Source organism: Marmota monax, unplaced genomic scaffold (genome assembly GCF_021218885.2).
Source record: "Marmota monax isolate L192 unplaced genomic scaffold, Marmota_monax_Labrador192_F-V1.1 WCK01_AAM20220418_F8-fsc00004, whole genome shotgun sequence".
Lineage (NCBI taxonomy): Eukaryota > Metazoa > Chordata > Mammalia > Rodentia > Sciuridae > Marmota > Marmota monax.
Window position 1 is genome coordinate 13,013,356 of NW_026692881.1, and position 12,380 is coordinate 13,025,735.

Below are 12,380 nucleotides of genomic sequence, written 5' to 3' on the forward strand. Positions count from 1 at the left end.
CTTGAAAAGTACCACTTCATTGTCATAGTGATTATTTTAGAAACTAATGGCATGGCTTTCTCTCCCTTTTAGCTCTTCACTTCTGTTTTTGGAGTGGGATTGAAGACATCTGAGAAATGGTTCAGAATGGGTTTCAGAACTCTGAGCAAAATAAGATCGGACAAAAGCCTGAAATTTACACACATGCAGAAAGCAGGTAATGATCTCTCCTAAACCTCAGGGTTTTCCGGAATGGTCAGGTTTGGTAGAGATCGTAGTCAGTTGCACTTTGATGACCGTGTGGGTGAGCCAGAACACTTTTTGGTATCTGTTGATGTTTGAAACCAAGTCTTGGCTTCAGCACCATCCAACTGCGTGATCTCAAACAAGTTAGTTAAAACCTTCAGGCCTTGGTTACCTCATTGATGAAAGGGAGGCAAGGTTGACAGTTAACAGGGAAATGCGAGCAAAGTCCTGCACTGAGTGCTGGCACCAAGCAGAGGCACTCTTCCTGTGACTGCTGTCATTTCTTCATCAGATATCGACCTGGTTCTCAAGGACTCCCTTAACACTGGGGTCCTGGCTCTCCCTGGGTAAGAGACATGGGTGTGGCGTTAAGGACAGAGGATGTCAACACATAGGATTGGAGAGAAAGGAATACTTAGAAACTAGAGTCATTGCCACAGTGTGGTTCACAACTGTGGATCTGCCTTACAAACTAGAAAACAGAAGGCAAATGGTGGAAATCCAGAAAAGGGGTTGATCTCCCCAACCAGGACCCGTTACCTGAGAATAGAAGACATGAGCTCTGTAACCATCACCTCCAAGCCTGGCAGGGCCTCCCAGGGCTCAAGGTGTCTTGGCTGCTTCCACGTATGGAAGGTTCTGGTGTATTTTTCAAAAATGAAAAAATGTCGATTCAGGGTCAAAAATGTGTTGTGTGCTTTAAATGTGTATTTTTAATATAAAATTCCATATAGAAATACCATGCAATATTAATAGAAATACAATATAATCGTGGTTCTAAAGGTAGCCACAGTCACAGTCCCCAGCACTATGGCCTCTGGAGTTACGGAAATTGATGACATTATCAACATTTTACTGATATAATACTAAGGGACCAGAGGATACCAAGGAAAAAAGAAAGCAAACAGCTATCTTCTGCTTAAACAATGACAACAAAGAATAAAACTAGAAGCAAAGATCAAGGAAGCAAATCAAACCTTGGTGGGTCCCAAGAACATCCCAACTCATCTTTTGTAAATGTGCTAATTCCTCAAAGATTGCTAACAAGCATTATATAATGTCACATAGGAGATAAAAGAATCTAAGAAAAAAAGACCCAGTATTTATATTCTGGGCTCCAGAAAGTACACATTTAAAAGGTCTGATTTATATCAGCTCTAGAGATGTCATTAAAATTAAATTTACATAAGTATTAATCATAAGTGGCAAGTTGATGGTTTGGAATGACAGTAAGGACCCTCAATGCTTAAAATCACCTAGATGGAACCCCTGTGAAAGGACATCAAGTGCCAGTAAGATCTAAGGATCTTCCAATTCCTTAGGTTTGTAAACTGGATTTTTCTTTTTCTAGCTGGGCTCTTCCAACATAGTGCATGAAATAGCTATTCATTTAATCAGTGTCTGCCCTCCGACTGTTGAATAATGTTAGTTCTATGTAGAAATCAGGGAATACCCTCTCATCATATTTACTAGAAAAACAAAATCTTGGTTATGTGCGTCCCCTGGAGCAGCGCTCCAGTGCCTGGAATTGTCAGTGGGAATTGCTTAGGGTTCTGCAAAGGGGAAGCTAATACACATTGAGAGTCATTTCCCAAAGGCGGCCCCAGGAGAGAAGAATTTTGTAGATTCTGCTTGGCAATCAGCCTTTGGAGCAAGACTTTTGTTGGTCTCAATGTGTGATAAATGGGTCAGGTGAAAAACCTGGTTCTCTTTAACTTATAATTGCACCTGACTTCAGTTCTCTGAAACTTGAGTATTCCCATGCTACATTTGTCTCAAAAAGTCAGTTTCTGAAATATGACAGCACATATATAACATTACACAGTGTGATTAGTTTCTTGCCACACCAAAAAGAAAACCCAACTAAATTGTTTTCATGGATGTTACCAAGTTATCATAGTACCTGCATCTTCATTCTTGATACCTGCATGCTCTTGAAATCATTGCTAATTATAACTTTTGGTTCACATACAATAAGCACAGGAGTTTTATGATTACCAAATGAGTTGCACTTTGTGTATCAGTCATGATGGCACTCTCTGTATGAGAGCCAATTGAAGTATTGCTTTCTAGATCAAACTCCCCATACTCCCCATATACTTTTTCTCCTTTTATTTTAAAAAGCCACCTTTTTTAAAATAAAAGGAGAAAAAGTATAAGTTGTAGTACCAAGAAAGTACTCCCATAACCTAAGTGGTCCCATAGGTTTGGCATGGTATTGGACAGTGTATAGGTATGTTAGTATGAGAGTCATTTCTTTTGGGTCCCCCCAACACATTTTTGCAAGTTTCCTATTAAAGTGAGCTTTTTCATCACTGTAATTGAAAGATCTGCAAAGAACAAGGTAGAGGAGGAAAAGTCTATTTGAGGCTCATGGTTTCAGAGGTCTCAGTCCATGGATGGCAGATTTTATTGCTGTGGGCAGAAGGTGAGGCAGAACATCATGGAAGGGTGTGGTGGAGGAAAGTAGGTTAAGAGATAGCAATAAGGAAGCAGGGACACATTATAAACTCCAAAAGCCACTCCCCACTTGCCTACAATTACCACCCAGTTAATCCATATCAATGGACTAATCCATTGATTAGGTTACACCTCACAATCCAACCATTCCACCTCCAAACAATTCTTGCATTGTCTCACATACGAGCTTCTGGGGGACACCTCATATCTAAACCATAACATGCCCCATTTAGAGATAACAGGGAAGATTGAGAACTTTGTGAACAGGATGTTCAAGTCAAATGACCTCCATACCACCTCCCTCTCTCATTCCTGGGGTGAGAAACAAGGACCAACAGATTTGCTTGATGTCCTTTCTGAGTGTCAGTGGTGGGTAAACTTGCAAGGAAGTAGACCCAAATTTGTCATAAGAAAGAACTGCCATGCAGAGTTTGCAGATAGGAAATGGGCTGCCTCTGGAGGTGTCAGTGCCCCTGTTATTAGAGAGATGCAGCAGAGTTTGGATGGTCCTCTCTTGGGGACCTTAATTAGAAGAGCAGTGCCTCGTACTGAATGAAGCATAATTAGATGTCACTCAGGCCCACTGAGTCTCCCCTGCAATCTTCCTCCCAATCCTTGGAGATAAGCCTCCATGTCTCCCTGCCTTCCTCCTCTGGGAAAAGCCCAGTCATTAGCTCTTCAGACATTGAGCTTTCATTTGTTTATGCACCAAAGAAGCAACAATCCAAACGCCCCCAGTGCTTTTCACCTTGTCGCAAACACAAATCTACCCTCTTCCAGTTCTCAACTTTCACTTTTTAAGTTGATTCATTGTCTTCCATCCTAAATCTTCCCATCCCGAATCCTCATGCATTACCTTTCTTATGGATCAAGAAGCCTGGATCTTCATTAGGACCTCAGACTGGAATGGTCTGGATTCCCAAGGGATAAAATATCTCCTTCTAGTAAGGACATTGTACGTCTCTCAATCAGACACCAAGGAGTCATTGCCACCTGGACAATCCACAACCAGACGAATTGTATGGCTTATTCTGTCTCCATGGAAACAGAGTGATGCCTGTGGCCATGAAGCTCCATCTGGGGGCAGAATCTCCTCCACAGAGGTAGTTTTTTTTGTATGCACCTCACTCTCTCCACTGACCTGTCAAATGACCTCTCAGGATTCCTCTATTATGAAGACCTCGTCAGCTGTGTGACCAGGGCAGAAGCAGAGGCAGTCAGTGTGCTGGTTAAAGAGGCCGTCTGGGCATTTCTTCCGGATGCCTTCGTCACCATGACAGGAGGATTCCGGAGGTAACTCACGCTCTGCTTTGCTTCTCCTGCTCTAGTACCCTCAATAGCTCCCTATCACATTCAGGCTTCTGAAACAGCACAGAATACATTTTGTGGTCTGCTTCTGGCTTCCCTCTGCAGCTTGTGTCCCACCCTCACAGTTCATTGCAGCATCCCCAAAGGGCTTAAAATTCCCTGCACATACAGAGCTGTTTCTTGCCTCTGAAACATCACTCAGTTGGAATTTTCTTCCCCAACTGCCATTCCTCAAATTGTCACATGGCTGACTTCAGCCTCAATTTAGATGCCACCTCCTCCAGAAGGTCTTCCTTCACTCCCTCCTCCCCCAGGCTGGGTTGGGGACCTCTCTTCAGTGCTCCCTAGACACCCTCCAACAACTTGTTGCACACATTTTTGGTAATCCGTCCCAATGTCTATCCTCCACTAAGCTATTAGAGCTATTAGAGCTTAGCTTTCATGAGACCAGTGCATGATGCCCAGCATGAAGTAGGTGTTCAAGAAATCTTGTTTGGGTCACAAATAAAAGAATGAATAGATTCTTCACAGAAGTGTGTGCAGGGGTTGACTATTAAGGCATCTGTTTCATAAAGGATTCATCCCTCCAACCTCTGATCTTTTTACCGGGTGACTATTGCCCATTCTGACAAGCCAGGTTTGAGACAAAGGAAATAGTGAGAAAAAACTGAACCTAAAAAAAAATTCCCTTAATTTATGTCTTGATTCTAAGAGTGCTACCTTATAGTGTATGAACATCCTTCTTCTGTTTGCTTATTGTCGTGTCGTGTGTGTGTGTGTGTGTGCTTGTGTGTGTGTATCTGTCTGTCCGTCTATGTGTTTTGCAGATAAAAGTGAACAAGTAGAAGGAATAATCTTCTTTGTTACATTTTGCCCCCTGCCCAACCCCCCATCATCCTATATGTACTATCTATGGCTTTTTTTTTCCCTGTGTCATAAATTTATTTTGCAAGGAATAGAGTTGTACAGTCAAGGATAATTTGCTTTTAAAAATGTCACAAGCATTTTGTGTTACAAACCTTGGCCTTTGGGCGTAGAAACAAATAGAGTTTTTTAACAACTGAGAGCTAAAAATCTAATTATTTCCATTTTATACCTTTTTTTAAAATTAGGGGTAAGAATATTGGACACGATGTAGATTTTTTAATTACCAGTGCAGAAGCAACAGATGAAGAAGAACAACAACTGTTGCATAAAGTGACAAACTTATGGGAAAAGAAGGTAAGGAGAGATGCTAAAACTAGATGTGTATCCACTCGAGCATCATATTAACATGCTGAATTTTATAAATTATTTACCTCATAATTGTGTGATGACCATCTAATCAATTCTCAATTATTAGTAAGACATTGTCCCACACCACATGACCCACAATGAGATTTACCTGCTGTGTGCCCTAGAGACCCTGTTATGAACATGTACCTCGTGTATTTACACTCACCCTGTCACCGGAGGGGCCTCTGCGGCCACACATTTGTGCCTGACAGGCAGAGGCAATAGTTCACCCAAACCAAATGCAGGCGGTGCACTGAACCACCTGGGAAAGCCAGGGAAAATCCAGGAGAGCCACGAGTTAGGGCTGCAGCAGGACCACTCAGACCAGGATCACATGGTGTAAGGGGCGTCGCTGTGCCTGAATTCCTAGCTCTTCTGTTCCCACCTGGACCTGGAGGAAATGAATGAAGGCAAGCTGGCCCAGCAGAGGTCATAGCTCAGAGCCCTCACCCGCTGACAAAACCAGGCCTGTGACAGGCTGGCCCATGCCCCATGGAGGAACCCAAGCTGAGCTAACCCTGTGGCCACTGCAGGCCCTGACTCCTGTCCCATTCTAGTGAGAGCCCCATGTCACAGACAGACCAGAGGGCCCCACCCTGCAAAGCAAGTGCCAAGGAGGCTGGGCTGGTGTTGTTCTGGTGCGGCTTCATTCTTTCTCGGTGGATGGTATTTGTGAGGTGTGGACTGAGCTCTCTGATATGCCAGCGAGAGGAGATCTCAGATAAGGGAAAATGAGAGCTAGAAACACACAGACCCAGAGCCATGGACACTGGAAGTGAAGACCCAACTGTGGAACCAGAGCCACATTTGCTTGTGAGTCTCTCCTTGTGTCCCTCTCAGGATACTGGACACAGTGTAACAAGGGTCCTTGAGAGTGGACACAATAGGCCCCACAGGGGACATCAGGACAAGGAAGAGCTACCTACTCTGGCTGCTACTCTGCATGGGTGGTAAAGAGGAAAGGTTCCCCCCGACAGATGAAGGAGCACAGCGCTGGACCCTGCAGGCTGAGGCCTGGTGGAGTCGGCTGCCTGCCTGCCCACCTGCATCCTTGCAAAGGGGGACCCATTGACCTGTGCTTGTGGACACCCCTCCTCATGCTGAGACTGGGATGGGAGAGGAGGTGGCAGTGGGAGCCCTCTTTCCCTTGGTCCTTCCTGGGTTTCAAGACTGTCATACTGCCGTCCCCAAGCAGCCATGCGTGTTTTAAATGCAAGACCTGAGCCCAGGGGACCCTGCCAGTTCCTCGCTGTTCCACCTGGGGTGGCTCCCTAATCTTCCACGTTCCACTTCCCTCAGTCTCTAAAGCAGGGATGACAAGCCTCTCTCCTCGCTAATGGGGGACTGAGAGAACTGCAGTGCTAAACAAATGTGGCGGTTATCATGATCCTTCATGAGCTGTTGCTTATTGAACTCTGCCTGAGAGCCTGACTCTGGGGCGGATGAGGGGACGCAGCTCCCTCCCCGTCACTCAATGACTCACTGACAGCTTGACAGCAGGGAGAAGGGGCGGGGCAGTTCTGACCACACCCCCGCAGCTCCAGGCCTGCCCCCCAGTTCTCCATATTTAACTTCCACCTCTGTCTCTTCTTAACCCAAACTACACTTTCAGGATGATAAAGACCACAGCCTCGCAGGCGCACATGCGCGTACTCAGGCACAGTGAAGGCGGCGCACACTCCAGGTGTTCAGCAGGAACAGCCCAAGGACATCAGCTGAGCCACCTCCGATGATTCTAAATATTGCCCTGGCAGAAAATTCCATGGTGGGAGGTGAGATGGGAGAAGGCAAAGAGCTTGACAGCCTCGACCTTTGGGGAGGGATCGCCTTTGCCAAAGACTTCATTTGCCTGAATTCTAACACTGCCCATGTGTAGTTCACCCCAAGGAAAGGACACTGGCCAACTCTGGTTAAGGTTCACACCTGGAGAGCAGGACCTTGGGTACAGGGCCTCTAACTGTTCCCTGCCACCACATCTCCAGCTTGTGGCACTGCTGGGTGATCCAGATCGATAGAAAGTAAAAGAGCGTGAATTCGCTTTCCATAACCTCAGCTTCTGTATCCCAGGATCCAACCAACCCTGGAAGGAAATATTAACAGAAAAACTGCATCGGTGCTGAGCACATGCAGAATTTTTTCATGTCGTGAGACAACTCTTCACCTAACATTCATATAGTGGATCTTGTAAGTGATTTAGAACTGATTTACAGAGCATGGGAGGATGGGCTAGGTGATATGCAAATTTTACACCCCTCTATAGCAGGGACTCATCTGTGGACTTTGATATCAGCAGGGGTCTTGGAAACAATCTGGAGGACACTGTTTTCGCTTGGAGAAGCTGATTTGACTTTGAATAGGGGGCGCTGATTCTGCTGAGGAGCTGGAGAAGATTGAAAGCAAAGGGTGGGAAGGGACCTCAGGCTCTGCTAAGCATGTCCCACCTTCTCTAGCTCTCCTTACCCTGAGATCTGGCTGCTCTGTCCCCTGGGGACAGGGAGGAAGGAGCAGGGAAATGCCTCTTTCCTAGTCAGGACTCTCTGTTTCCAGTGGGAAAAGAAGGTCATGATGGTGTGGAAATCGGGTGGCCCGTGGGTATTGATGGGGAAGCCAGAGTCCAACCCTTAAAAGGAATTTTCATAGGAGAGAAGAAATGGGAGATGAGGCAGGGAACTACAGGACACAGAGACAGACAACCAAAATCCCAGAAGAAAGAAGAAAACTGAAGTCCACAGCAGGGGTTGCATATATGCTGACAACTACACCCTGCTGAAGATAGAACCGGACATGCAGAGGGGCGTCTCATTCAAGGACTTGCAAAACTCAAGACAAAGTCACCAAGGATGGCTGCCCTTCTGTTACCAGTCATGTGTCACCACCTTGGCAAGAGCAGCAGCACAATTCACTCCTAGGAAGCCAGTGTTGCAGGTGTTTTTTGAAAGGAAGGTAGATGTTATTACAAATCTGGCTTCAACAGGAAGCTTGCTAATGTTTTAATAACTTGCTCTTCAAATTTACATATTCAAATGTACATGAAAGTCAGCTATAATGTACCTGTTTTAGTAAGTTTCATTGAAAAGCGTTTTAATGAGCTGGGGTTGGAGGTCCCCTAAGGCAGCATGCATCCCCCACCCAGAGGTTCCTTCCAACAGCAGAGCCCTCCTAATCCTCGCAGGGCCTTTGTTCTTGCTACACCGCCCTCTCCCAAGATGGCAAAGGAACAACTCTCCTCTCAATGGAAACAGTGGCTCTTGGAGATCTGCAAAAGGAATAGAAAGCATGTCCAAAAATAATGAAAATTGCCTCTCTCTTCCCCTCCTCTGTCCTGTGCTGTGAAGAACTCCCAGGGAGCACATGGCAACTTGCCTCGCCGTGTCCCAGAATCACTTGGTAGCTTTCTGGGGAGGCAACTTCAGATGAGCTATCTACTCTGCCCCACTTGCTCAGAGGCAGGCAAGAGACAAAGCAGCCTCAGTGCTGCTGAAAATAGCAAGTCACCCTGCCCCAAAGGGGAGCTGAGCTTCCAGCCACAGACCTTGATCCACTTCAACCTAATCATCGTATAGCATGGGGACACGATCTCAAAGCCACCCCACTTGGCAGCAGCATGACTTTTTTTTAATGGTTGGTTTGTCTTTCAAGGAGAGAGGGGAGTCTCAGCAATGGCTGTAGAGTCAGAAGGAGGGAGGCAAATTCTTTTTTTTTTTTTGGTTCAAAACTTGGATGAGGGAGGCAAATTCTCTCAAAGTTTTGCTGTTAAGTGGCTTTGGAACTCAGCTTCTCTGGTGGCTAAATTCTTTTTCTACAGAGGGGGGGATAAGACACTCAGCTCACTCAGCTGCCTCTCCTACTGTGCCAGGTGGACTCTGGATGTGAGGACAAAAATACCCCTGCCTCCGTTCAGCCCTGCAAAGGTTTGGTCAAGAGCCTGCTATAAGATCGCAGACTCCCCTGGAGACCTTCCTGATGTCTTGTCATTTCTTTCAGGGATTACTTTTATATTGTGACCTTGTGGAGTCGACATTTGAAAAGCTCAAGATGCCTAGCAGGAAGGTGGATGCTCTAGATCATTTTCAAAAATGCTTTCTGATTCTAAAATTGCACCATCAGAGAGTGGACAGCGACAAGGCCAGCCAGCAGGGAGGGAAGAACTGGAAGGCCATCCGTGTGGACTTGGTCATGTGCCCCTATGAGCGCCGTGCCTTCGCCCTGCTGGGATGGACCGGCTCCCGGGTAAGTGCTACATGGACCCACAGGATGATGTTGGCCTTCCAGAACATGTAGGCCAGCTCTGCTGGGGCCCAGAGGAGAGATGACAGCAGGAGGATGGGATGCCAGTGTTGTACTGAGCCCAGAAACCTCTAGATCAGGCATTGTACCCACACACGGTCATGCCAGACAGGTTCACTTAGAACAGTGATTCCTGATGTATGATCCCCAGAGCAGCAGCTGCAGCCTCACCTGGGAACAGGTTAGACTTGTAAACCTTCCACCCCACATAGACTTATTAACTTGGGGATTCTGAGAGCTCAGGCATGAGACCAAGGAAGCAGCCCTGCTCCAAAGTGGAGACTAGCAGGTGGTGAAGAGCTTGGGTTGGACTCACCCTGCTCCGCCTCCTACCAGCTGGGTGATCTTGCACTCAGTCTTCCCATAGAGGAAATGAGGTCCCTGACCTTGGCTACCTCCCTAGGTTCCAGAGATTTGGAGATGATGCTCTCAAAGCCCAGCAGCACCAGGTGTGTGGTTAGTACTGGATAAACAGCAGCTCCTGGCTCCCATCATTTTATGCTCACAGGAGAAGGAACCATGGGCTGAGTCGCTGTGACATGTGCTCTTCACACTCTTGCACCTGTTTCCCAAAGTACCCATTTGTTGCCTGGAATGAAATGGAGGGTTTTATACTAATTAACTGCACAATGTAAATGAATTGTCTTTGAGTTAGAATTAAGTTCCAGTGTCTTTGCTTTGGGCTGGAATTATCTCAGCACAGGATCTTAGCCCTGGGATTTCTTATCCTAATCAAAAAATGTCAACCAGCAATGAAATGCATCTTTTATTCACACACACACACACACAAAAAAAAAAGGAAAAACGAATGAAAGATACACCATAAATGTAATTTGTCTGGAAGACATAAATCTTTGGGAACACAGAGTCTGTTGAGAAAGGGTACAGAACTAAAAGGAAATCTTTGCAAGGTCACACAAGGTCATGCCAGTTGGGATTCACAGGCTGAAACGGCTGCCCTTTGCTTAGCTTGTTTTTAAGATAAAATGTTTTCAACACATTCTGGTCTCTTTTCTCAAGAGTTCTCAGAAATTATGGCTATTGGTTTTACAAGACACTGGCAGAACACCAAACTCACCCAGATTTTAGCAGGGTGACTACACAAGCTATTAAACCTCTCAAAACCATAGTTGCCCATCTGTCCTTGGTAACAGTGATGCCCACCTCATAGCCCTGCTGCTGCCTGGGTTAAATGAGATGCTGCATGAGTTTAAATGTGCCAAGGGCTCAGCATATTTAAAGCTGAGCTAATTTTTGATTATCTTTATAATCTGTATATCACTTAAGTGACACACTTATGGTGTGTTTCGCTGACCTCTACTGGCTCTCATCTGGCGCTCTGTCCCCAGGGGATAAGTGTTGGTAAGCAACTAGGATTGGTCTAGTCTAAAATTCCTGGTCCAGTCTAATGTCACCTTGGCCCAGGGATAGTAACTACCAGAAAGCTTCCTTGTGATCTTTGGGCCCAGGGATTTCCTGAACAGGGTCCATCTGCAGGAACACACGAAGCTGAGGTTTTCTGAAGCCACCCAGGTATGGTATGCTCTCTAGATGGTGCACGAAGTTCATTAGTTAAAAATCAAGAGAAATGTCTGTTTTCCCTGAATCACATTTCTTCCAAGCAGGTCTGCTGAGCTGGTCAGCCTGGCTTTATTTCCTGGTGTTGTAGTCAGGTTTCTTGTTGCTATGAGCAAAAGACCTGACAAGAACAACGTACAGGAGGAAAAGTTTATTTGGGGCTCAGAGTTTCAGAGGTCTCAGTCCACAGATAGCTGCCCCCACAGCTGTGGGCCTGAGGGGAGGCAGAACATCCTGGTGAAAGGGGATGATGGAGGAAAGCCACCCAGGATGTGGCCACCAGGAAGCAGAGAGAGGGCTCCACTCACCAGGGAGGAAAGATAAGCACCAAAGACACGCCCCCCAGTGACCCGCCCCATCTAGCCATATCCCAGTTTGCCTCCAGTTACCACCCAGTAATCCATCCCAGTGGATTAGCTAATGCACTGATGAGGTTAAGGCTCTCTAAACTTTCTTACATGATCTCACACATGAGCTTTTAGTGGACACCTCAGATCTAAACCACAACAGCTGGAATTTCTTCAAAAGTATGGATCATGTATGTTTACGTCACATGTTGGGAGGAGGCACACAAATGATGATGGCCAGGTACCTACTTAAAAAAGCATCTCTTCTTTAAGATACCTTACTTCCAATTGCCCTAAAATTTTCATAATAAACACGAATATCTACAAAAAGCACACATAACTGTGCTGTCTAAAGTTTCACAGTGCACAACTTCTACACGCATATGCAACAGCTACGAAACAGCCCAAATTCTGAAGTCTGTTGGAGTGATGATACAGTCAGACTGTGCCACGACTGCTTCTACCAATGTGCACCTTTTGTTATCTGAAACATAACATCCTTGCCCTGCCTGTTTCCCAGCACTTTATTTATTTATTTATTTATTTTTGGTACTGGGGATTGAACTCAGGGACGTTCGGCCACTGAGCCACATCCCAGGCTCTATTTTGTATTTTATTTAGAGACAGGGTCTCACTGAGTTGCTTAGCACCTCGATTTTGCTGAGGCTGGCTTTGAACTCCCGATCCTCCTGCTTTAGCCTCCGGAGCTGCTGGGATTACAGGCATGCACCATCAGGCCCAGCTAACATTTATTTTTAACATATCCCATAATTAACTTATTTCCTCTGCTACTATAAATTATCTGTGGCCCCTGCTAGATTCTACCAGGGCAGACTTTCTTTCTTTTGTTCACTGTTCATATTCCAAGCACCCAGAACACAGCTGAAACTCAGCAAATAT

At 45.8% G+C, this 12,380-nt stretch overlaps 1 protein-coding gene across 2 annotated transcripts in view; it reads left to right on the forward strand.

The window, feature by feature from the left end:
* Positions 1 to 12,380, forward strand: part of Dntt (DNA nucleotidylexotransferase) — a 37,437-nt gene that overhangs the window by 19,822 nt on the left and 5,235 nt on the right. For both annotated transcript variants that reach the window (XM_046450405.2, XM_058581370.1), the window contains exons 6-9: positions 73 to 196; positions 3,846 to 3,978; positions 5,106 to 5,214; positions 9,253 to 9,498. In XM_046450405.2, the coding sequence (XP_046306361.1) occupies positions 73 to 196; positions 3,846 to 3,978; positions 5,106 to 5,214; positions 9,253 to 9,498 (612 nt within the window). The remainder of the gene's footprint in view (positions 1 to 72; positions 197 to 3,845; positions 3,979 to 5,105; positions 5,215 to 9,252; positions 9,499 to 12,380) is intronic.